Source organism: Brienomyrus brachyistius, chromosome 24 (assembly GCF_023856365.1).
Source record: "Brienomyrus brachyistius isolate T26 chromosome 24, BBRACH_0.4, whole genome shotgun sequence".
NCBI classification, from domain to species: Eukaryota; Metazoa; Chordata; class Actinopteri; order Osteoglossiformes; family Mormyridae; genus Brienomyrus; species Brienomyrus brachyistius.
Window position 1 is genome coordinate 7093623 of NC_064556.1, and position 20717 is coordinate 7114339.

Here is a 20717-nt window from a genome sequence, read left to right on the forward strand (position 1 = left end):
TGAGTCAGTCAATCGCAGCCTGTTAAACATGACGCATCCTACATTGAACATTATCATTTTATCTGGGCACCCTGAAGGTAAAATACTATTGGAATTACAGGCAGAAAAACTCACATTAAATTTAGTCAGAGGAATGAATAGAGGATCACCATTACTTTCATTGATCCTGTGGATTTGTTACATGCCATTGAGCCACTGTACAGTTGTGCTGCCCCCTAGCTGTTACGTGAGGAAGAGCTGTGAATAACTGTATGTCACCCACAGAGAAGCCATTGTAGATAAAGTCACCTTCTTTGAACCGAAGAGGCTGCCTATTATGGTTGCTGGAGCTGTTTGTAGGTGTGAAACCCATATTGTATCAACCCACAAAAGGAAACAATACTGGGAGATAACTGCATATTTTCATTAAGTTTACCTAAAGAGAATTGACACAGCATTCCATACCACGCTGCCCCCCCTCCCCCCCCCCGAGAGATTTTTAGGTGTAAACATAGTCTCTTAGTCACGAAACCAGCCATGCTCGTCTCCCCGCAGCTCTTTGAAGTCCAGCTTCCTGTTTCAGATTTATTTTCCCCAAGACACAACTACGCTTTCTGAGTCACAAACCACCCGTGACGGCGACCCACTTCCTGCTCCTAATGGCAGGTCCGCAGTGACAGAAGGGGTGTAGCGACACTTCACACCACTGTCACTCTTTCAGAAGGTGAGATCCAGCTACTTTGTGTTGTGAGCATCTTCAGGGACGGCTGCCCTGTGCAAACCTCTTAAAAGGAGTTGCAAGTTAAGCAGAGGAACCGTATGATGTCAGCGACGATTGGTTTTCTTCTTTAGCGTCTCCAACAGGCTGTCCAGAAGGGGGCGGTAATGAGTACTGCCGGGGTGGGGGTATGGTGAGGATAATGGGAAAAAGCTCAAACCCTGAGACATCAGCATGGCCCCCCAAGGAGATGAGCCGAACAGCCCCCAGTCACCCCCCGACACAGCCCAGTGCCACCACTGCCAGCTGACTCACCCCCATCACCCTGTTTCCTTTCAAAGGGAATTAGCGACAGGGCTTGTCTGCACTGTAATCCTATTACCCTGGAGACAGTGGGGCTCCCAACTCTGGATCTGTAATCACCCCCCACCCCCCTTGCAACATATAGATGTCATCAGCCCTTAGCTGGGCCCCTTTGTAATATCATTAGATCCTACACCAACCTGGACCTCTTCAGGATGTCATTAGATCCTACACCAACCTGGACCTCTTTGGAATGTCATTAGATCCTACACTAACTGGGACCTCTTTTGAATGTAATTAGATCCCCCACCAGCCTGGACTTCTTCGGGATGTCATTAGATCCTACACCAACCTGGACTTCTTTGGGATGTGATTAGATCCTACACCAACCTGGACTTCTTTGGGATGTCATTAGATCCTACTCCAACCTGGACTTCTTCAGAATGTCATTAGATCCTAAACCAACCTTGACTTCTTCGGGATATCATTAGATCCTTCACCAACTCAGACCTCTTTTGAATGTCATTAGGTCCTACACCAACCTGGAATTCTTTGAAATTTCATTAGATCCTATACCCACCTGGACCTCTTTTGAATGTCATTAGATCCTACACTAACCTTGAATTCTTCAAAATGATTGATGATGGAACGTGACACTTTTCTGTAGAGGGCCAGAGTATATCTTGGTTCCTCTCGGTCTTAGTCTCGCCAAATGTACATCCTTTCATAAAGGGTGTTTTTCCCTATAATACCTTTCAGCAGTATCTCTATCCATCTTGGACAGGCCCTTAATTAACAGTTTAATAGCATAATATGTGGCCCCCATGCTGCCGGGGTAAACATGCTTGTTTTTATGCAGGACTCATTCTCCTGGTCACATGACCCTCCAGTTCCCCCTGTCTTCCTCTTAAGTAGGGGATCATCTGCCTTTTACTCAGAGGAATGGAAAGTGAAGATACTGGACAGTATCTGCCATCTAGGACCAGTTATACTTTTAGCTGCAGACTTTGCTAACATAAAATGAAAGAATGTCTATGTTAGTGATTCTAGTAAGGAAACCTGCTTGTGCAGGGCACTTCCTATATACTATTAGACGAAAGCTTTTGTTCATCACAGGATCTTACCATTTTCCATTTATTTCATAAATTGCAGATTTTTTGTTCTTGTTAAGCATTGAAAAGTTGACTGAACAACTATAGATGAAAATATAAGTCAAATAAAACAAATTTCCTTTATAACATGGAAAGAGTAACAGTGCATGTCTGGCATCCTATTAGCTGGTGCTGTGTGGTGATGGCAGAGTCAAATTATAGGCTGTTCTTTAACTTTAAATGCACTAGTTAACCATTTCATCCCATAATCCCATTAATGTCCTTTGTGGAAAGAATGTCTCATATTTTCTCTACGGCTAGAGGTTACTTTGATTAATCAAAGGTATGATATTTTCTTGTTAATAAAGGCACTCAAATGGTGAACATGTTGTAAATTTATTTGTTAGTAAAGAATATTGAGTGTATTTTTTTAGTAAATATTAAGTGCGCAACATCTAGAAACTCTCTGTGTGTGTGCGTGCGAAAAACGTTTGACTGGTAATGTATATGCACTCATGATGTTACGGAATGACTGACCTTAAATTCAGATCTGTCGTCTCCTCTGGCCCTGGCCTCGTGTAATGGGCCATAACGAGAGGAGACAGACTGCAGGGAGGACCTCTGTCAGACGAAACGCAGAGCCTCGCCTCAAAATACGCGGGGCAGCTGTGTCACATGCAGAAATATCAGAGCATTCGTCAGGAAAGAAAAGAAACGACAACTTCAAGGCCACAGTGGATAAATGGCAGCAAAAATGCTTTTGAGCGCTTCATAACTAACACATAAACGCAGGAGGGGCCAGCTATTGTACAGTAACATTGTTACACTTTACTGTGAAATGGCACTGATGTGTAGATAAGCAGATAAGCATAGTACAAATTAACACAAGTACAGCAAGACTGTTGGATAATATTTACATCATTCCTTCTGCAGATTGCACTAAGAACCCATAATTTTCCTTGACCACCTGAACAAACACAAACTTCAAAATCCCCCCGCCGACAGAACAAATTGCAGGTTCCGGAATATTCCGTCATGTTCCGGACCTGGTTCTTTCGCCTGCTGGGAGCTGAGCTTATGAAGAGCTAATGAGGCATGACGTCCAGTGGTTAATTACCCAATCAGGGTGCCCACAGTAACCGTCCAATCAGGAGGGTGATGAAAGCTGACATTCACCTGCAGGTTCTCCTGCTCTAAATCGTTCTTAGAACCATGCATGTCCAACAGTACATGATGGCACAAGATGGCAAGGAGAGACCACACACGTTCCCACACTCCTGTAGAGTGTTTGTAAATGCGAGACTTCAGCATGTCAGCGCTTGGCAGACCATGTGAATCTCGCGTCTATACTAGTGGCCGAAATTGTGGGAACACCTAGCATTTTTTTGGTATTACGCTTAAAAAATGAATACACAAATATTGGCAGTAATGTTTATGAGTAAAGAGTATTACAAATATCATACACTGGATGGTTAAATAAGTAACTGGAGCAATCTCTAAAAATTGGAAGTGTTTCCACAACTTTTGGCCACTAGTGTATATGACACTGTTCGGTGAGCCTTGGCCTCGTAAAGCACTAGGATTTGCTCAATGAATCTTAAAGGTGGAATGAGCCTCAGAATCATCCATCCATTTTCCAAACCGCTTATCCTACTGGGTCGCGGGGGGTCCGGAGCCTATCCCGGAAGCAATGGGCACGAGGCAGGGAACAACCCAGGATGGGGGGCCAGCCCATCGCAGGCCTCAGAACCACAATAGCTGATTTGGATTTGAATGCTGATCGGAAACTCATGAAACGCTCCAAACTCAAAGAGGCCCCTTCAGCATGCTGCACGGTTTCCGGTTGCACCCCCGACCCCCTCCTCTCCAGGGTGTCCCCCTGAGTCCACCCACAGCAGGACGTGTGTTCACTGCATTACCACAGTTACATAGTTACCCAGTAATCACACAAACACCCCTGACCACGAACCAGGAACGGGGGGAAATTCGCCACGGAAACGAGGATGGGGCCTCCCTGCAGGTCAGACCTGTAACGGAGTTCATCTCCTCTAGGTTCTGAAGTGAAACAGGAGGATACACACACCAGCGAGAGGAAGTTAAGCACAACCAGCCGGCTAATGTGGGGATGACTCAAGTCAGGGCTTATTACATATGCGCGTTTAAGCTGTACTATCGGCTCGCAACATCAGGAAGGGTTGTGGGAGTTTTCAGGTCTGCAGGACAGGCTTGTGATCACTGCAAAGACTGGCTTCCTCCTTATTATGGGGCCCGGTCACGTCGGGCCCAATTAGGGGATGCATTTTCCTCGCAACTCTCATAACCTCTGCTTACTGCAGTGTGGCCTGTTCTGCCTTCTTCCTCGCCACTGAAATGACCTTGAGATTTGAAACAGTAGATGCAGCCGAAGTGAAATACAATCCAAATTTCTTCTGATGATACACATCACCAGCAGTTTGGTTATTACAACCAGCACGCCGCGAAAATGAGCAGTTCTGTTACAGGTGGCACTTTAGTGACACCCGGTGGAAAATACACGTTATTGCAGCAGATAAGGTGAAAGTATTGGATAAGTTCTCTTTAGCACAGTGATGAGTTCTAATCACCTCATTTCATGAGGGAATCCGGCAAAAGGCGCATAACCCTTTCAGAAAAGCCTGACAGACACAAGGAAACCAAACCGCTGTTTATTGATCACATAGATGCTTTGTGACAGCAAACAGTCCTTTTCAAAAACCTTGTGGAATCAGGGTTACCTCCTTTGGTGAAGAACAGTCATGTCTGTGATCACTGTCCTGTCCACATGCATACAGGCTACAAGAGAAGCAGTATGTTCACCTGCACTTTCCTCTCAGCCTCAGGATGCTGTCAGGCAGCCTCACCGATCACATTCTTCAGGCCTGTCGATGCCCCATAATTTGAAAGGGAAAAATATGAATAACGTAGCCGAGAGTTTTTTTTTATGAAAATCTCAACCGAGATGTAAATCCCGCTAGTGGGAGATTTTACTTACGCAAAAATGTTCTGAGGGCAGAACGAAAAATGATTGGTTCAGAGAGATGCATGTACAGAGAGGTAACCAATCATTTTTCGTTCTGCCCTCAGAACATTTTTGTGTAAGTAAAACTCCCATGAGCGGAAATCTCACCACCACCTTGCAGTAACTCCTCCCTTCCATAGGGTTTTCAGAGTCAACTGAACATGGGAACACTGGCCAAGCAGACACTGCCCCTTTCCCCTGATATCGTCCCCTGAGGATCTCCATATTAGTTGGCTGAGCCCACAGAGCGTAGCGCCACCTTCAGGTGGGAATGTGCTGCTGTCTGGCCAGGGTGGAGGATGTACCGATGACACCTGGGACTCAAACGACGGGAAGAGCAGCCAGCCTCGGAAGATGCCCCCGGTGTGTCAGGTGCCCTCGTGCCCGCTCACCTTGCGGGGGAGGGGGGTCAGAGTGGGGGCTGAGGGTATATTCAGGGAGGTCAGCCAGAGTGAGCAGCTCCTCGTCGCGGTGTAGGGGCCTGTGGGCATCGCGGGGCTGCAGCAGCGCGATGACGATGGCACTCGTGTTGTCCGCATGGAGTCCTTGTCTCCGCCACCGGAGGAGGGCGTGGCTCACCAAGCGGTGGGCTGTTGCCACAGCGAACGGGGCCTGCGAGGAGGGGGAGGGGGGTTGGATATGTCATAGCTCACCAGAGGGCGGCTGGGGTCCGCTAAAGGAGGCAAGGGGCGGGGCTGCTCACCAGCGCCTCATCATGGGCCTGACAGAGGGTGACAGCATCCTGCGGGGGAACCATGTCCCACAGCCCATCGCTGCCCAGGATGATGTATCGGTGCCGTCGGGGGTCCAGTGTCACGACCATGACATCAGGCTCTGGAGACACCAGAAACTCCCCTCTGCAGAAATCATAGCTCCACAGGTCACCTGACAGACGGGGGCGGGGGGGGGGGGGGTGACCATTATAAACTGTTCAGATAAAACATCACGTATCCAATGTAGAGACATAGATACCACCGCAGATACAACAGAGCAAGAGAATCCATCTGAGCAACCACAGGGAGTAAACAGCCACCTTAGAGGAAGCTCACCAGCCTTACATGCAGGAACCGTGATGGCTACAAGGGGGCGCTTGGTGCAGTACCTAGGGCTCTAGCCACGGAGAGGAAAGGGATCTGGTCCATGATGATGCCCCCCCTGACTGGGCCGCTGTGTGTCGTTCTGGGCCGCTTCCAGACCACACGGCTCACGCCCGACTTCATCATCACACTGTGTCAGACGCGGCAATGAGAGACAGCCGTGCAGGACCACGCCACACTCGTGTTTAACAGCAGTACGATAAAGCGAATTAAGATCAAATCTCAGCCACCTGCCGCCCATGCCCTCGATCCGCTGCCTCTCCGAAGGGGCATCAGGCTTGTGGTCTTGAGTGACCTCCTCGGCCTGTAGCGTCCGCTGGGAGGGGTGATCACGCACCCCCAAAACCACGGCAGAGTCACCCACGTGTGCCACGTACAAGCGGCCGTCCCGGATCAGCACCACGCTGGCTGTGGTGCCGGAGGTGCTGGGGAAACCCAGCGGGGACTTCGGCCACTTGGCTGTGGGGGTAAATGCAGCAGAAACGTGACCAAGGGTGTGTGATACGAAATAATAATAATAATAAAAATAATAACAATGGGGCTCCTGGGGGCATGTCATTCATGTGGTGCTCGGTTTAAATTCCATCTTCCTCACAGCAGAGGATACCAGCATGATTTGTTTACATTCAATTAATTTTTTATATAGCGCCTTTCACAACAATGCCGCCCCAAGGGCTTTACATGGGTGTGCTGAAATACCTTAGTACATCGCAGTCTACATTACCCCGCTTTTTAAATGCCTTTGTGTGTGTGTATGAGAGATAGAGAGAGAGAGAGAGAGAGAGAGAGAGAGAGAGAGAGAGACTTCCACTTACGCAGTTCCTTCCACATGGCGTAGTGGCAGGCGATGAACCCTTTGCGAATCGCCGCCGACACTTCCTCGTTGTCCCTGGACCAAAATCCACGCTGCTTCTTAATATGATCCCACAGACGGTCCCGAGCGAAGTGCGCGGCTTCCGCGCCCCCATGGCCGTCAAACACGGCGAAAAACCCTGCGAACCCCTGATCATAGCTGCCGCCCTGCGCCGCGTCCTGTTGCCTGCTTTCGGTTTCGGTTTCCGCTGCCACCGATCCCGGTACCGCGGAGGGCAGGATGCTCCGGTCCGGACCCCCGAGCTCCCTCTCCAGCAGCACCTGAGTGAAGTCCTCCATGTATTCCCTGCCTCCCTGATGGGAGAAGGCGCTCACCCTAACAGACAGACCGGCCATCGCTAATGGATATAGGCTATTTGCGGTAGTCTATTTTACTGGGAGCGGAGCCCAGAAAGAGCGGACGCTATAGTTGCAGTTGCCGGCAGGAGCGAGTTTAACCGGGCGTATTGGCTTACTTACGCGGTGGCGTTATTACATACAATGTTGTAGACCTATATACATATATATTCGAACAGACACCCTTACTTTACAGAGCAGAAAAACACCGCAGCATCGCATGTTACCGTCCGACAGTCATCCTGAAAAATCACATGCATTTAAAACCGACGACTGTTAGCCTATAATCTAAGCTAACATATCTGGCGAGTGCAAAACTAAGGAAAAAATAACACAAATTCCTGACCCACCCATCCATCCATGTATAATGATTGTATAGGAATGGAAGTCCCGACGCATCCCTCCACGAAGCCGGTGCCAGGCAGCACAGGGCACGTGGCTGCGGATCAGCCTAGATGCGAGGGTTGACGGTATTTATGTAGTAAATCGTCTAGACAGCAGGGGAGGATTGATGGTTCTGTTCAGTCGGGAGTCTAATCTGTGCTGTTTAACGTGAACGACAACCTTTATGGGGAAGGATTCAGCAGTGTTGTTTTCGTTTAGATCGGAGTTAGTGTGAAACCACCCACGGGAGCCGCTCTGACCGGTCTAGTGAGTGGCACCTTTGTTATTCAGTCTGCGATGGGCTCCTTGTTTGTCCTGTGTAGTTCAGCAACAGGAGTCCCAGGGACCTCAGTGGTAGGTGTGCGCTGGTGGGGATTTCAAGTATTGCTGCAGTTTCTCACCTTGAGGTGTTATTCAGCTTCCCACCCTCTGTCCTTGTTAAATATTGCTTTTTTGCGTATGGCTGCAAATATATTAGTGAAACTATCACGTTCTGAGAAAGTTAATAACATGACTAGGGGCGTGGTTACCCTGTACGCCAGATTGTGGAGGCCCTGCACTTTACAGAGGCTCCTAAATACCTCCACTCTGTAAACGTTACTGTGTGGACGCGCACACACACACACAATCACACACGCGCGCACACACACACACAAACATACACGCACACACACACACACAAACACATACACCGCTCTGGAAATTCTTCCCATATTTCTTCAGATTGAAAGTAGTAACCCTTATGGGGGGGTGTCCAATGTGACATTTTGTCAGGGGACACAGAATTTTTTGCTACCAATAATCATAAATCCTGAGTTTTTGTGTTTTATTTCCCCTGCCTGTCGGGAGTTGATCCTGCCGTACAGGTGCACTCACTGCTGGGTTTCTCTCACAGTCACCATTCCTGTTAGCCTAAAAAAATCATTCTTTTCCGGCTTTACCTGCATGTGCTTCTGTGTACTTTTGGGCTTTCTGGAGTCAGGATACCTCTGTCAGCATCTGAGAGGGCCTCTTCGCATTTCCCTCTCCCTTCACTCTCCTAGCAGCTTCCACGCTGAACGTTTTGCCTGAAGACCATCTGCTGCTGGTTTACAGCCCCCCCCCCCTCCAATTTGGACACCATGTCGTGTTGAGTTTGCCAGGATGTGGGGACATCGCTGGTGTACAGTTGGTGGTTCCTGGCTCAGGCGTTTTTAGGTTCAAATGATGGTGCACAATCAAAGATTCTGTAACAGGAGATTGGAGGAGGAGAAGCGTGATGCAGCAGCTACTTCTCCTTCATGTTTATAGGTAGTTGGCAGCCAGCGTGAAGGTGCATTACCGCCACCTACTGGACTGGAGTGTAGGACAGAACTTCACTGAACTTACAGCATCCTAATGCAGGATCTTTGGAATAGAGGAGCTGATAAGGGTCATGTGACACTGGAGGTGTGGCTTAAAGGCGGAGACTGTGACGTGGGACTTGTAGTTTACCGGAGGTGATGCAGGTTGTGATGCAGGCGGTATGAATTAAAGGAGGAGACACACAGGATTGCTGCTTAGTGGAAGTGCTGTGGACTTCTTAATCCTACACTCGTACTGGAACAGTTTACAATGAGATGATGGAGATGGTGCTGAGGGAAATGCTTCGCAAGCTGCTTCCTGGAGAAGATGTTGTGACGTGTCCACTATGTCTGAAATGGGTTTTGAGTTTCAGTTCAAATTCATGCCAAGGAGGACACCGGTGTTAGCCCAGAGGACATGGTCACCTCTTACCTACTGCCACAGAACCACATCCTCGAACACACATACCTGCTCACAGGTGTGAGGAGCTTGTACACAAACACCGCCCAACACGCCCCCCCGCCCTCCCCCACCACGACCTCAGGCCACCCTCTGCACTTTTCTGAAGTATCTTGCTAGTAGAGATGTGTGGTCATAAACACCGAAAGAAACCCACACCCAGAGTCTGTCACAGTTCAGCGAGCCCGTTTTCGCGTTTTTGTTCTAGAAAATTCTTACGTCGGTTTTGTGACAGGATGAATGCAGCGTAGCTGCCTCACGGGTTCACTGTAGGTTTGTCTGAGTCATTGGGTGGTGTGAAGACAAGATTCTACCCCCCCTCCCTTCCTTTAATATTTGTTGGTGTGATGCAGGCGTGTTGCCTGATTCGTGTGTCTGTTTTAATAATGCCTCTATCTCCCTCTTGTGGGCAGACTGGGAACTCCTGATATTTTATACCCTGGCCCACCCTTCAGGCCGTGCTGTGTGTGTGGGGCACTCTTTCCTACTGCTACTCTAAGCTGGGTGGACTTGTGAGATCAGGTGTCTTGACTGGGTGGTGCCACCAGCTCTCAGCTCTGCAGCTCGGTGCAGGTCTGTATAGCTGGGAATCAGGTATGACATCACAGCATTGGGGTATCATTCCTACTGAGCAGGTATGACATCAGGTGGCGTCGGTCACACAGCGAGGGTGTGGCCTGGGTCTCTCCCATGAACTTCAAATTACGTTCTTAACCATGCTTCAGTTACTTTCAGCACAATCTAAGCAAAGAGGCTGATGATCCTCATGCAACAGCAGTCCTGTAAAGGAGTCTCTATTTTGGGGGCTTTGGGGTGCCGTCAATGGCTTCCAGGGGCCGTTTACTTATAGATATTTGGCTGTTCTTCCGGAATATCAACACAGGTCATGTTGGCAGAAGAAGCTTCTGCTCATCCTCACCTAGATTGTCACCACTGTCACCATGTGTTAGTTAATAATATAATGATAATATAAACACGTCTGGTCATATTAAACATCCCGCAGGTTGAGTGTGATCGGACGCCGGCTACTTCAAAATACGAGGTCAGGTTACTTTGAGTGTCTGGGAAAGGAGAAGCAGGGAGGGAGAAAGTAAGTGGGTGTGCTTGCACAGATCAAATTTGGGTGCTAAAATGTCCTCAAAGTGTGGTAAAAACCTGAAACTTCCTTACTTCTGGGGACATTTTACAGGTGCCCATTTGAATAACCTTAATTTATTTTTTTTTAAAATCTGTGAATGCAATCAAAAAAGTAAAAATGCCAAAATTATTTTGTTTGGTTAGTTATGGTTAAGGCTGGGTAGGGTTAAGAGTGTGGTGTTTGGGATTATGGTTTTTCCCATAGAAATGAATAGGATAGGAACGCCAACGTGTGTGTATAACAGAGAGAGAGAGAGAGATCGGGGAGGGGGGAGGAGGAGGAGGTGTGTGTACGTCCTCAGTTCTAGGTTAGTTTCCCGGATGGAGCCCCGTCGCCATTTTTAGTTCAGTGCTGCCGGTAGAGTGGGGGACGCTGAGCCGTCGCTCCGCTTGGGAACTGACGACCGATACACAGCCGCTCGCCGCAGAGCCGCCTTCCCTTCGCCTGCAGACAGCACCGCCTGGCCGGCTCCGAACGCCATGGGAGACCGAGACGACCTCGTGTACCAGGCCAAGCTTGCCGAGCAGGCTGAGCGATACGACGGTAAGACGCGAAGCAGAGCGGCGCTCAGCCGTCCGCCGTTGGGCTGCCTGAAACGTGTATCTCTGGGTCCAGCCGCCCGCATCTCGCCTCAGGCCACCCTCCAGCGGCGCACCCGGGGGAGATGGCGGCGCGCCGCCGAGTCCGACCCTCTTTGTTAGGAAGAGACAAAATGGCGGCGGGCTGTTTTCGGCGGGGGCCGTCCGGGGCGCCTGTGCGGACCTCCGTCATGTCGGAAGGCTGCGAGCAACGTGGGGACGCGGTTATACGGGCGCCCCAGAACGGCCAGGGAACAGCTGGGCCCGCTCGCCTGGACGCGGTGCCCGCGAATAAAGGCGGCAGTAAAATGGCGGCTAACAATGGGGGGATTAGTGGTTAGCTGCCTTAGCATAGCTTAGCATAGCATAGCCTAGCCGCGTTAGCCTAGCTGAGCGGCCGTCGTCCCTGGCCCAACCAGTTAGCTAGGCTATCCTAACAGCAGTCTTTTAAAAAAATCTATTTTAATTAAGAAATTATGAGAAGTGATATTTATATTTAAGTTTGAGCGGTCTTAATTAGGTAGATAATTAAAACAAATGACCCCTAATGTTTGACGCCTATGCGGCCACGTACACGGCGTGGGGTACGGTGTTATCCGCTACCTATTAACCCATTTAACTAACCTAAATGTAACCTATGGTTAGAGTGGATGTGTGGCTGTAGACGATAGTGGGTCCAGTCAGTCAATCGGCAGTATTTATTCTGATTTAAAACGACTCCGTTTAGCATGTACTCCACACATCTTGGCGATTATAACCATGCATAACACCCCGTATAAGTTAACTAGCAGGGTTTGGATATGAAGGGTGGTGGTAACCTTGCGTAAGACCCTGGGCGGCTTAGCCAGCCGCACCTTTTTGGATTTGCGTTTAAACCCGGTTTCCGTGGTGTTTAGCGTGTCTGGCAGCAGAGCGCCCCCATGTGTGGTTAACGGGGCGTGGCGCTCTGCTGTCTGGGCTTTCCTCCTGATGGACGGCTCACTGGGTGTGCCAGGCAACTCATCCCCCTTTTCATGGCCTGGTTGTCCGCCATTTCGGCCAGAGCCGGACCTGGCAGCTTAAAACGGTTAAGGATCTGGCTGCTCGGTTACCAGGGCGGTGTTAGGTGAGCTGAGTAACCCCAACAAACAGGCACTCTCTCAGCTTCACTGCAGGTCGTTAGGATTCAAGATTCATTATTGGTCACATGGCACAACGTGTAGTGAAATGCACACCCCTCTCCGGTCCTGACCACAGGGTGATGGACAGGCAGGTCTGCTGATCTTTATCACGGATGAGTGTGCGTGAATCCTTTACATGTTGGCGTTTCTTCTGTAATGTCTGAAGATCTCACAGTGATAGATACACCCTCAGCGGCGTTATGCATCACCCATTAGAAGCACGTAGATCAGGAGTGGCCAGTCTTATCTGCAAAGGGCTGGTGTGTATGCAGGTATTTGGGATAACCTTTAGATAAGCTATTCACACCCAGGTGTGAGGAATCTTCAGCGAGTCAGTCCTTTAAGTAGTAATCTAATTAGGGAGTTTAGTGAAAACCTGCACACACAACGGCCCTTTTTGGAAGTCTGGCTACCCCTGAAGTAGATTCTCAGGCTTTCTTCGAGGCCTGGACGTGTTTCAGCTGAGCTGGGATGTTTCTGGCAGACTGGCCTTGCGTGGCATGGGGCTCCTCTTCTGCTCTGGCCCTATTGTCTTAAGAGTGTGGTCCGGTCAAGGTCTCATGCACGTTCGCCCACGCGAACAAGGTTCGCTCCGAGACGAGACCGCTGTGCATCTGAGTCCCTCTGTCTGCTGTGACCTGGAACATAAATGTCTTTGTCTGGTAACTTCCTCAGACACGATGGCTGTTCGTCTGCCCGTGTCTCGGTGATTGTGACATGAGCACGCCGGTCACGCGGCCCTTTTTGGTGTTTCGCCATGGCTTCCGTTACTGGCTGGGACCCCGGAAATCGGCTGCCGGCCGTACAGTAAGCGCTGCTTTAGCAGATGGCCTCGTCGTTACGCTTTCAAGGACGCCGTGTTAATGCTGCCCGTGTTGCGCGGTGCATTCTGGTGGCGCCCGCTCTGTGTCTGTCTGCCGCTCACGTGCTCCAAGCCGGACGAGAGCAGCTGTCCTCTGTTTCATGGATCCCTGTCTCAGTCTCCGAGTACCTTTAATTACACACCCCACGAGAGACGTGAAAAGCACAGGCATGTGATCGCTGTCTCCCGTGCTGCAGGAGCGTTGCTGTTTAGCGTGACGCCTTCCTCAAACGAGGACACGGTGTGATGTGGTTTTAGCCACGGCGCGTTTGATCCACGGCCTCGTATTCCTGCTCTCAGTGGGGCTCCTGCTGTTCCGCCCTGCAAGGGGCCTCACGGAGCTTCCGGCTATGTTAATGGCCGAAAAGGGGCACCAGTCTTGGCGAATGCCCCTGTTCATGTTTAAACAAATGATACCGGTGTTAATGGATGCTTTCCGCCTCTTCCATCCCATGTGGTTTGCGGACCAAACTTTGCAGGTGGCCCGAGTCACTTTGACCTACAGTGACTTTGCTTGCTTTTTGTAAGGCTTGAGAAGAGCCTGATGGTTCTGCAGAAAGCTGGGTTTGAGCGGTGTGCTGTCTCAGTGGCTGTCACCAGCGCTCCGTCATGCACAGCATGCATCCGCAGTGTCCAGCATCCCGGGCTAAGCTCCCTCTAAGGGCACAGCCCTCAGAAGGCCACGGGCATGGATGCCCTCACTCCTGGCGGGTGGCAGCAGGGATGCGCTAAGGTTGTTACGTAGGCCTTACACTGTGCTCAAACCGAGGCATGGCTCTGCTGGTGTTTGCTGGTGCCATTCCACAACTGGATGACTGGGAACGGCAGTGTCGTCATGGTAACCCCATCACCCGCTGTAGGCTGGACTCACCTGAGATCTTGGGGCTTGTGTTGTGTTTCCTGTGTGCATTTTTCATTTGCTGAGCGCTTGAAGGCACCAGCTGCCCTTTCTGGCTGGATACTAGAACATGTCATAATCTGAGCATCCAGCCCAAGCATGCAGGACTCCCCTCATCCTGACCAGACGCATTGGATCTGTCTGTGCTCTTGGGGCCGTGCAAGGCGAGGCATCACCTGTCATCTCAGTGTTGCTGTACGATTTGTTCACATTTTACATGTCAGCCTGTAGCCACTTGTAACCTGTAAGTTGTCAGCTTGTGTGCTTGAGCAAGAAAGATACTCAGTCTGTGAGAGACCCAACTAGGTGAACGGATTTCCCCTCGTCACCTATAGTTAAGCAGCCGGAGGCGATCTTGCATCAGCTGGTCTTCAGCTTTCATCTTCCCCAGCCGCACAGGTTGGAGGTGACCTCTGTTATCGGCTAATGCAAGTAGGGAATGTGGCCTATCGAGCTGGATTTAAAGGACACCAGTATGCAAGTGGGCGTCTGTCATTTTGTCAGATTGTCTCTTCTCAAGCGTAAATGAATGGGTTAACTGCGATAAGTTGAGGCGGAGCAGTCTTTCAGGAGCCCCTCTAGAGCCCCTTTAGGCCTCAGTTGTGGGGCTGATCATGTAAGTGTTAGTGATTGGTGATTTATGTATTTCCTCCTGTGGCAATGCTTTGGGGAGCGTGTGCACATTGATAGTTTCATGGTGAATAGTTACAATCGGGGCGTCTGTTTGCCAGGGGCTCAGCCATCGGCCGTGCTGGTGAGTGTTTTGTGTTTATTTGGGGGAGGAGTCGGGCTGCCGAAGAAGCATCCCGGAGCTCGCAACTCACCAGTGATGTCACAGCCTTTCACTTCGGTCATTCATGTCTCAGGCGATTACTTTCGTAGCCGGTTTGGACCTTCAAGGCAGAGTAGAGAGTAGGTGGAGGTGGCATCCGCACTCTGGGCTTGCCTGCTGCCTGCAGGGGCCGACTACACCACCGCTGCTCCAGGCAGCCTTCGGTGCCTATCTATCTGTGGGTGGCTTGTGGACATTCACCACTTTGTTCCGCACTTCAGATTAGCTGCCTCTAAGCTTCGCCTGTGTGAGACGTCTATGGAATCTCTAGGGCTTTGTATAGCTGAGAGTAAATTAGATGTGGTATCATTTCCTGCTGGGATATTTAGTCTTTATTTCCTGATGCTTAGCCGCTGTGCCCCCTAGATGCCACATCTCTTGTGGCTCGCCTAAGGAGCTAATGCAGGGCAGATTGACGCATTCGTGTTTGCTCTCCCTTGATGTGCAACATTGCAGAACTGTGAAGGGGGGGGTGGTCTTCTGCCCCTTTCCCAGTCTTGGTCCGGTCTGAGGAATCCTTCTGTGCATCAGCTGTGCGGAGTATGAACCTGTCCAGTTCCCTGTCAAGTACATCAGGGCACTGAACTGGCCCCAAATGCAATTTTCTGACGGTGTCAGATAACTTGTCAGCTGACCTTTGACATTGCTCTTGACTGCCTTCCACTGATGATCACATGTCTTTGAAAGGCTGTCCTGTTGGGGGTGTCAGCAGAGCACCACCTGTAGCTTTGGAGGTCTCTCCCCCCCCCCCCCCCTTCCTGCCTAGGGGTGGAGGGTTTTGAAGCCATTGACTGTTTTTTTTTTTATTAATGCTGCAGTTCTGGTTGGAGACATTCCTGTTCGGGAGCTAGAGTGGTCGTCATGGCAACACGGGCGTGACGTGTTTTGGGATGGGCCTCTGTAGCACTGTGGGAAATGCTGGAAAGGGAAGAGTGACGTGGTGTGAATTTAGTGTGATGGTGGCGTGTCTCGGTTTGTCTGACAGCGTCGCGTGTCTGACTCATCCTTAGTGTCATGCTGAATTATCCCCTGGTCGCCCCCCCCAGTGTGAAGAGGTGCGTCTGTCTATCCACAGCAATTCACGCCTTTGCCCTCCTGCCTCCCCTTCCCCCTGCAGAAATGGTGGAGTCCATGAAGAAGGTGGCAGGTATGGACGTGGAACTGACTGTGGAGGAGAGGAACCTGCTCTCCGTAGCGTACAAGAACGTGATCGGGGCTCGCCGAGCATCCTGGAGGATCATCAGCAGCATTGAGCAGAAGGAGGAGACCAAGGGCGGCGAGGACAAGCTGAAGATGATCCGCGAGTACCGACAGACGGTGAGGCAGCATCGTCCTGGGGGGTGCGGGGGGTACGGATGGATTGTGGAAGGTGCCGGATCACTTAAAAGGCGTGTCAGTCTGCCTTGGGGCCCCTGCCTTTACACTGTGGCGAACACACTGCACTGAAGGCTGGTGTTGTGGTGCAGACCTTTCATGCTGACCCATAGAAGGACCTTCATTTTACATCCAGGAGATTCTGTTGGGTTCTCCGCTGTATTTCTGGTTTGCTTCTGATCCAGTTTTTTTGTGGCTGGTCCGTTTGCTGTGATGTTCCAGGTGACTTCTCATAGGCTCCTGCTCGGCCCCCCCTGGTCGTCCCCCTGAACCTGTCGTCGTTTATTTGCAGGTTGAGACAGAGCTCAAGTCCATCTGTAATGACATTTTGGATGTACTGGACAAGCACCTCATTCCCGCTGCGAACACAGGGGAGTCCAAGGTGTTCTACTACAAAATGTAAGTGTAAATATGCTGTGTGTGCTCGTGAACTGGAAATACATCTGAAAAGGCCGCGCAGGAGGTCAGATGAACGTCGGCCGTAGGGCTTTTTGTGACCTTTGGCCTTTACTCAGTCCTGTGAGCGGCAGAGTGGAACAGAAACGGAGGAGGAGCCGCAGTGAAGTTCCTAAACGCCCCTCGTGGATCTGGGTATAGATTAGAGGTACAAATGATAAACCTCAGTGGGCACGACTGTCGCCCTCTACAGGAAAGGCGATTACCACCGGTATCTGGCGGAGTTCGCAACGGGCAACGACAGGAAGGAGGCGGCGGAGAACAGCCTGGTGGCGTACAAGGCGGCCAGCGACATCGCCATGATAGAGCTGCCCCCCACACACCCCATCCGCCTGGGCCTCGCCCTCAACTTCTCCGTGTTCTACTATGAGATCCTGAACTCCCCCGACCGCGCGTGCAGGTCAGTGACACTTGCGCTCTCTCGGTGTGTCTGTAGGGGGCGCTCTTAGCGTGTCTAGCAGGGTCATTTTCCTGTGGGAATTCAGTGCTGTAGTGGGACGAGGGACTGTGGCGTGGGTTTTGGCCTTGGAGCGGTGAGACGGCAGCTGACTCGCCCTCTCCCCACGTCTCCCCAGGTTGGCCAAGGCGGCCTTTGACGACGCCATCGCCGAACTCGACACATTGAGCGAAGAAAGCTACAAGGACTCCACACTCATCATGCAGCTGCTACGTGACAACTTAACACTATGGACTTCAGACATGCAGGGAGACGGTGAGCCTGAGGGGGGCACTGTGGGGCAGGCGGAGTGGCCCACTGGGGCGAGGTGTGGGCGCAGCTGTAGGAGCGGTCCAAGCGCACACGCCTCCAGGGGCTGGAGTGCTGGGCTGTGGATGCACTGGTCAGACTGGTTTTGCTGGCAGAGGGCCATCTGGGAGTCACTTGCATGCTAATTGGAGCACATGTAGTGTGTTAGTCTGAGCTTGCAGGCCCAAGGCGGCCTTCAGCTCTGCTTGGTGCAGCATGCGTGCTGGAAGGCTGACGCTAATGAACTCTGCCCTCTTTCAGTACAGCCCCTGTCCCTCCCACACTGTCAGTCACCCCAGGCTCTCCTGCTGGCCTTCTGTTCCACACCCAGATACTCTAGCAGCTGTGTAGCGCCCCCCCCCCCCCCCTCCTTCCCTGCGAGATGGACCATGATGCTGTCATCCATCCTCAGTGTCCCTCACCTCTTCTTTTCTTCATTCTCTTCATGTAGATTCCTAAGGAAAAACACTCCATTCCCTCTAAAACTGTACTTTGTAAGTCATTTTTCCTGCCTTTAGTGTTCTCTGCCCCCTCTTACTGCTCCTTCCATCCCCACTAACTCCACACTGCGTCTCCCTTGTCTTGCTCCTCCTCACCATCTTCTTCTAGGGTTGGCTGGGTGACTGGTGTCTTGGACACCGCGGTTGTATTTGCGATCCTTTACCTGGTCAACTTCAAATTGCTCTCTGTCTGACTAGGGACAATAATCCTGCTTTCTGTGTGGGTGTGGCTATATTTGGGACCCCTTGCCCATAGGGATTGGCTGCTTTTTGGGTAGGGTGTGGCCAAGCTTAGGGGCCGCCCCCTGCCTTTCTTTTGTCTGCCGTGCCTGGTTTCTGTGTCACTCTAACAATGTTTTAATGATGCACTGTGTGGAATGAATGATTTTTCTGGGAGTCCCAGGTGTAAATTCTGTGTTCTTATTCACGCTGCCTTATCAGGCAGTAACCCAGTTCAAAATGCTTTGCGAGGCGTGTGCCTCACTAATTATCCCTTCACAAATGTGAACCGCTTGTCCATGCCGTTTGTCCCTGGGGTGGCTGTGGACCAGTTTAGTTCTGTTGGGCACTGGAGTTGCCCTTCTCCCCTCCATCAGCAGGGGGGTGACAGTGCGACGCACAGTCTGCCATCGCAGGGCGCCGGTCGTATCTAGGCACCGTGAAGGTGCAGCTTGTGGTCCTGTTGAGATCATGGTTCATCTGTGACCGCTGGCTGGGTGGTGCACTCTGGGAGCGTGCATTGGTGTGGGGTGGGGGCAGCATACAGGCAGATCACTCCAGCAGCCATAGCGTGTGGCCTGAGGTGGCCCCCCCCCCCCCAATGACGACACATGCCCCACCCTCCCCGCATGTGTGCGGTATCTCTTTCTCTCTCCCTTTCCCTGAGCTCTTTGTCTCTCTCGTCCCCCCAGGTGATGAACAGAATAAAGAAGCACTGCAGGACGCTGAGGACGAGAATCAGTGAGACGTCATGGCCAACGCCCCCCCCCTCCCCCCCCCCCCCGACAGCTGCCGGTCTGACCCTGAGCTGTGGTTCTTCTCCCTCTCAGTGCCCCCACTTTAGTATGTCTATTTGTTTTTAAGTTTATTTTTTACAACCTGTATAGCTGAACGTTCCGGCCGGACGGGGCAGTGCAGACGCCTGCGACCGGGGGCTCCTGCGGCTCCCCCCCGCCTGCCGAGCCCATCCCTCACAAACCGCCTCTTAGTTTTACCTGCCCCCGCCCCCCCCCCCCCAACCCCCCTCCTCGCCTCCTCATTTTTATCAGTTGCTGGATGTATTTTTGAGTAATGTTCATGTGATTACACAAATGAATTTTTATTACTGAAACATCTACTATAATTACATGTGGGGTACTGTAATATTTCTGTGTTAGTGCAAACATCCGTTGCGGAATTAGAAAAATCATCGAAGTTTTAAGCAGGGCATTTGTGCGTGAAAACGAACGCAAGGCGCCCCCTTCTTTGGTAGTTACCTTTCTGTTACTGTGTCAGAGGAATTTGCTGGAATGCTGGTTGCCGGGCGAGAAGCGCCTCCGCCGTTCGCACCCAAACGGCGACGTGTCTGTGGTTTTTCAACTGTACTTTGTGCTGAAATACTGTAACGGCGCGATGCCTCCGATGACCTCCAGGGGTCGCCATTAGCGCTTTCCAATAGTCACAAGGATCCAGACTGCTCTGTTTTTTTTTCCTGTTTTCACAAAAGGCAGGTGTGTTGATGCAAAGTTACGTTCAGGCCTGCATGTGTTTAACCCACCAAGTCTGTGTTTTCGTCGTCCGCCGCCGCCTCTGCCACCCTTTTCTCCCTCCTTCTTTTTTCTCTCCTACACTCCTCTTTCATTCATGTGTAACTTGAAGCTAATTTGTACTACTGGGTGTTTGACTGGAGCCACAGATACAGTCTGTATTGTTCTTACTGAAACACAGCATGGAATCAACATTGATCTCAGAATAAAAATGACGGAAATAACCAACCTGCCTCCTTGCTGCTTCCTTTCCTGCCTTAGGCTGTCGGCCTCGGTGTGACGGTGGTGCCGATTCACACCCTGCACGGGGACGGGTGTCAGCCTCCATCTTCCCGATTTGCATTCCTCTGCATGGACCTCTGTTTTGTCTCCATGAAAATGCCACCCCCAGAATGAGACAAACGGCCGTGGTGGTTTGTTTCCTCAACTCGGGTTCGATTAGGGCATTCTCTGGGGGGTGTCGCGGCCTCAGGTTGGCTCGGTGACACTGAGCGTGCTTTGACTGGCTGCCTATCTACCGGCCCCTCCCCCCTAGATGAGCATGCGTCCCTTAATCGGGTCTTGACACCTGTAGCCAGCTGCGGCTGTGTTCGACCAATGCGGACGCGTTGACCTTCTCGTCATCTCCATCAGAACTGAATGCGTGTGACACGTCGCATGAACCTGAATGAATCCTGATTTAAGGCCCAGAACTCGTTTTCCTTCTTCAGCTCCCAGAACGTCATGTGAGGGCATCTCGGCCGGCGGAAACGTGAACTGCACGGTCGCCTACCGTGCTTTGATGTCGCACGTGGTTTTGGTTTTGCTTCCGTTTGCTGGAACTCGTGGT

The 20717-nt window shown here is 51.1% G+C and overlaps 2 protein-coding genes across 3 annotated transcripts; one reads left to right on the top strand and one right to left on the bottom strand.

Moving 5' to 3' along the window:
- Positions 1-4774: 4774 nt before the first annotated feature.
- Positions 4775-8017, bottom strand: LOC125720248 (protein phosphatase 1D-like). The gene is made up of 5 exons (XM_048995473.1): positions 7041-8017; positions 6456-6684; positions 6231-6355; positions 5832-6013; positions 4775-5740 (listed from the first exon to the last, which is right to left on the bottom strand). The coding sequence occupies exons 1-5, from the start codon at positions 7432-7434 to the stop codon at positions 5450-5452; spliced, it is 1221 nt and encodes a 406-aa protein (XP_048851430.1). The 5' UTR covers positions 7435-8017; the 3' UTR covers positions 4775-5449.
- A 3017-nt stretch (positions 8018-11034) lies between these two features.
- On the top strand, positions 11035-20116 carry LOC125720017 (14-3-3 protein epsilon-like). 2 transcript variants are annotated; one of them, XM_048994950.1, is made up of 7 exons: positions 11035-11281; positions 16186-16385; positions 16735-16841; positions 17092-17298; positions 17474-17610; positions 18095-18137; positions 19055-20116. In XM_048994950.1, the coding sequence occupies exons 1-6, from the start codon at positions 11218-11220 to the stop codon at positions 18100-18102; spliced, it is 723 nt and encodes a 240-aa protein (XP_048850907.1). In that variant the 5' UTR covers positions 11035-11217; the 3' UTR covers positions 18103-18137; positions 19055-20116. The 2 variants fall into 2 exon arrangements, with proteins under 2 accessions (XP_048850907.1, XP_048850906.1); XM_048994949.1 differs by lacking the exon at positions 18095-18137.
- The last annotated feature ends 601 nt before the right edge of the window (positions 20117-20717 follow it).